The sequence below is a fragment of the Austrofundulus limnaeus genome, unplaced genomic scaffold (genome assembly GCF_001266775.1).
Source record: "Austrofundulus limnaeus strain Quisiro unplaced genomic scaffold, Austrofundulus_limnaeus-1.0 Scaffold904, whole genome shotgun sequence".
Classification (NCBI taxonomy): domain Eukaryota; kingdom Metazoa; phylum Chordata; class Actinopteri; order Cyprinodontiformes; family Rivulidae; genus Austrofundulus; species Austrofundulus limnaeus.
The window spans coordinates 72,543-77,485 of record NW_013953306.1 but is presented as its reverse complement, the minus strand read 5'-3'; the positions used below and the strand labels follow the sequence as shown (position 1 = coordinate 77,485).

The 4,943-nt window shown below is 39.7% G+C and overlaps 1 protein-coding gene across 1 annotated transcript in view; it reads right to left on the bottom strand.

Moving 5' to 3' along the window:
- senp3b (SUMO specific peptidase 3b) overlaps nucleotides 1–4,943 on the bottom strand; it is a 20,629-nt gene continuing 15,686 nt past the window's right edge. Inside the window, exons 9-12 of the mRNA XM_014029438.1 lie at nucleotides 4,489–4,626; nucleotides 2,421–2,504; nucleotides 2,215–2,265; nucleotides 1–1,263 (exon numbers count right to left, since the gene is read on the bottom strand). Of these exons, the coding sequence (XP_013884892.1) occupies nucleotides 1,153–1,263; nucleotides 2,215–2,265; nucleotides 2,421–2,504; nucleotides 4,489–4,626 (384 nt within the window). The 3' untranslated portion in view covers nucleotides 1–1,152. The remainder of the gene's footprint in view (nucleotides 1,264–2,214; nucleotides 2,266–2,420; nucleotides 2,505–4,488; nucleotides 4,627–4,943) is intronic.

Below are 4,943 nucleotides of genomic sequence, written 5' to 3'. Positions count from 1 at the left end.
TTTTTGCCACAGTTTTATTTTAGCAACCATAAAGCATTGTATAAGATATAGAAAACAATTCTGTTGCATCAACTCAGGGGGAAAAGAAAAAGATAAAAAACAAAAACACAGCTATCTACATTTTTTTTTTAATATAAAAAAGAATAAAGCAATATAACTCAACTGTGAACATACTGTGCCTTTTGTGGAGCTGTCATGGTCCTTACCACATAGGCTTCAAAAATAGATCTACTAAACAGAACATCTACACTTACTTCAAAATAACACAAGTTGTTGTCCTTTCAACACCATTAGTTTAAAGCAAAATGCATATTACCACATTTGTTGACAGCAATAAAAAGACATTAAAATGAGTAATGCAACGTAAAGAAACCCTTTGTTTTGGATCATCATGTCATTAAGAACATCCCCATTAAACAGATGCATTACTGGAGAAGGCAGGAAGATTCTGGCACTAAAGCCAGTTGTCTGTGTCCTTCATAGGTTTAGAAGTTCCAGGTTCCTTCTCCAAACACCAGGAGAAAACCATTTCCTGGCAGCAAGAATCCATTCAATCAAAGCTCCATGTCCATTTCCAGCCTGTCTGAACCCACTGATGAAATGGTTCAAATTATACTAAACATTGAACTTGTCACATTGTATTCACAGGGATTGATGCCGTCCATTAAACTTGTTCTAGAATTTTATTCTGGGTGGCAAAAGTGTTGGTTTTTCTTAAACTGTGACTACATGGAAGGAAAACTCAGAGGTGCTCTTCAATCACAAGCTTCCACAAACTGGACCATACAAGACTTGTGTGTGTCCAGCCTTTTATATCACCTGGAGTGTTTCCTTCTCGTGTCCAAACATGTGCTTCAATTCAGAAGGACAAAACGTACATTAGGGACGGATAATCATCCTCACATTCCCTAAACGGAAGATAGTTTCATCTCCACAGTAACTATGATGTGAAATTTAAAACAAGTTTTCAAAGCATGAAGAGAGAAGGAAAGACTAATTAAGGAGAAACAAATACATATGTGGATTTTCTCAACATGACTGATGAGAGGAAATCATCCCCCAATGTTCTTTTTCCAGCCAATCACATCCTCCCATTGTCCCTCATTGTTTTATTATGTGTAGTTAAGATGAGGGTGAAGCAGGGGTGCTGGGTCACAGGGTGAGCTTGCAGTGGCACAGTTCTTTGTACATTTGCTTCCTGAGCCGGGGCATGTCCTGCTGCCCAAAGCTGAACGGCTGACCTAGTGCCAGGCACTTACAGTACTGCAAAATGAAGGAGAACAGATGAAAACATGTGAGTGAACTCAAAAATACAGGAACTACAGAACTTTACAACTACTTTTATTTAAGGTGATAACACTTTGTTGATTAAACATAACTATCAGTGGGAATCATTGATACCACTGTCAGTGCTGTTGTATACATTTAGATWTGCACCTCGGTCATCTGCCCACATCTGAGCTGCAGCTCCACATTTAAGTATTGCTTCTCTGTTCTGACTCAAAGACACTAAAACTGACTAAACTGAACACAACACACTACACCCAACGTTAAAATCCAAACACGCAAATATCTCAAATCTACCTACTAGGCCTGTCACAGTAACAAATTTGTTTGGAGACCATTATTTCTYATAGCTCTGGTTTTAATTGGCCTAAACATGGTTTAAAAACTGGGTTTGGAGTCAGTACTCTTGAAACGTGTGGTGTCTGATCCTTCAGGTTTTCCTGGTCCTGTTTATGGAWGGTGGCTCTGCACAGCTTCTTTCCTCAATCTGGTGTAAAACTTTCCTTGAAATACAGATCCCCAAACCATCGCTGACCCAAAATCCTCAAATCCAAAATGTTTGAAACACAGGACAATGTTTGTCGACGATGCTATGAAATCTGGCCATTTGACCAACTTCACCCATTTCTTGCAAATTTCATAGATTTTTGGAAAGTATTGGGCACTAACTGCCTCCTTGGCTGTACTCACACAGAACTGAGCAACACACTGATTTGGTAAGAATTTTTTTTTACTTTTACAACAGAAATCTTGCCTGAACTGGCCTCTGGTGTGATGTCACACTTACATGGAAGCAAGGGGCAACAACATTGCTTGCACATATAAACTAAAACCACAATAGCTGTTCAAAGGACAGAGTGGTAAGGTTTAACATTTATCTGGTCACCCAAGGAAATAAAGTCACCTGTAACAAAAAAACCTACTCACCTGTAGTACAAAAGCCCCACAGTCACTGTCATTGTTTTGGCGACCCACATTCTGTAACAAACAGCAAACACAGATTAGTTACACACCCTGAAGGGTAGAACACCCTACAACCACCCTAAAAACCTCCCACACTGAGCTGCTTTTCCATCTCAACAAATTAAAGAAACAACGAGCAAAATACACAAAACAAAAAAATATGCATTTACCATTTTAAAAAGGCCTTTCCACCCAGTCAAAAAGTCTTGTTTATCCTTTTTGATGGCTTCAGCTTGTAGATACTTGAAAATATGCTGCAATGAAAGAAAATGAATTTCCATCATCATCATCATCATCAAGTGCACCTACCCAGTTCAGGCAGGGTGCCCTGCTCTGCACAGAAAACCAGAATTGATTCTTCAGCCAKAAGTTACCACTTTCTAATGATTATAGCCACAAGATAAGTGGTTTTGACCTAACATTTGTAACATTTGTCCTACATTGCATCTCATTATATTCCTGACTGCTCCCTTCAATTCTCACTGTCCCATTCYGTCTTGGCGAAGGAATGGGACATGTGACTGAGAACAGATAACATCACAGCCAGGGACCGGCACAGGTAAGAGTRTTAACCCCAGATGGTGTGAAGTCACACTTACACGGAAGCAAGGGGCATGTAAGTGTCCCCTTCAGTTTTCTGAAGTCTTCCTTCAGAAAACTTCTTACACTTCTCTATCCCACCACCCGGTTTCCTTTTCTTTTCTCTGTCCAGATGGCACAACAAGTACCTTCCTACCCATTTCTCTAATCACTAGCCGCGTTTCCATTGCAAATGTGCGCAACATTTTGTTGATATTTTGTTAATGTAAAAATAAGAAAAAACAGTTTCGCAATTGCAGTGTTTCCATTAAGGATGAAGGACCAAGCAGTTGGTCTTAGCAGAGACCGTGGGACCATCACTTCAGAGGAAAGGGGACCTTTTATCCAATCAGGATACATGTCTGTCAGCCCTCAGAGGTAAGGCACTTCCTCWCTTTGTAAACAGTCTTTCTGCTGTGTTTAGTTTTTATCTGTTGTTTTGTTCTGCTAGCTGCCTTCCACTGATTGGTTGTGTTTTCTTCTCAGCACTGAGACAGATCATACAGACCAGTGGGACATTGCTGAAGGACGAGATTCACAAGGTAAATGTTTACAGATTACTGAAAGCATTGACTTTATTTTTCAGGCATGCCATTTACAGGGCTTGCCCAGGTGCTTTACATCTTTGAGGATGCTTGAATTTAAATGTGATATTTTCAGGATTTAAAAAAGTCTTGACAAATGAACAAAGTGCCTAAAGCTCCACCTGAAACTGATCATCAGATTTCACTCTCTTAAGCTGCGTTTCTRTTGCAAATGTGCGCAAAATTTTGTCGATATTCTGTTAATGTCGGAAAAACACAGTTTCGCAACTGCGGTGTTTCCATTAAGTAAGAAATACTATTAAAGTCACGCATGAATACGTTTGTTCTCGCGATAAGTCATTACAAACATGGCGGCAACGGATGTAAACACATAGCATGTTGCTACCACGACACTAGCGCTCATCATCAGCCATCAGAGGAGATGTCAGCATCTTATCGAGGCTTTCCAGCGACAAGCCCCTTATACCTGGGAGTGGCTACGTGTGCAGCGATTTTGGGAAATGGTAGTCGCTGAGTTTAATACTTTCTACTTTCTTCATCGTCGTCTTTTTCGCAAGTAGAAACAGCCGGTTCTTGATCATGTGACTCCCGTGATGCGAAAAAAGTGTTTCCATTGCAGTTTTGCGAAAAATACCATTTCAATATGGCCGAACCAAAATAGAGGTTACAGTTTCCATTGAGTAAATTTATTTTCTAAATTCTAATTTGCGCATTTTCATGATCAATGGAAACACAGCTAATTTTACTGCAGTAGTCCCCTTCTTACATCCAGAGCCTTTACCAGCTCCTCTCTGAACTCCTCACAACCTTCTTCCTTCCTCAACTTGTTCTTCAACTCTGCCTTTACTATTTTCATCTTCTTCACCAGAAAAGTCATCCTACACACCACACAGTAAAACATAAAATAAACTTTATGATAAATGAATATGTCATTGGTGATAAAAAAAAACTTTTTCTTAAAGTTTTACCCAGAAATGGTCAATTTAATAATGGGCTGTATTTTCTGGTAATATGAATGAAGACTGTTTTTAAACATTAGTGTTAGCTGCATGTTTTACAGCTGTAGCTGTAGAGTCAGTGTAAGATGCTCCGTTGTGTTCGTGTCGAGCCGTACCTTTGGACAACGCCTGTTGAGAGTCCGCTGAGAGTCAAAGTAGGTAATGGTTTGACGAGGAATGTCCACACTGACCAGTGACCAGTGAACCTCCAGGTGAATGGGGATCAATAGCAGATCCTTCTGGAAAATATCAACCTGACAACCCAGGAAGGAACAAATTAGTGAAAGGAGGAATTGAAACACTTTCCTTAGGAAATAAATGCTTATTAGCAAGGTCACTGAAGGTGTGAACTGAACAACTTGTAAGACCCTTGCACAGGCCTAAATAAAACTAAAAACTAAGGTAGTGCAGCAAATTTACACCTGTCTTTTAACAGGGAGGTCAATGGAGAAGCATTTCTCATTTACAATGACGACCTGCCAAAAAGGCAGCAACACAGGTAGGTAGAAAACAGCAATGATAAAAACATTACTTAAAAATAATGTATCAAATCCAGATGTGTGTGTGTGTG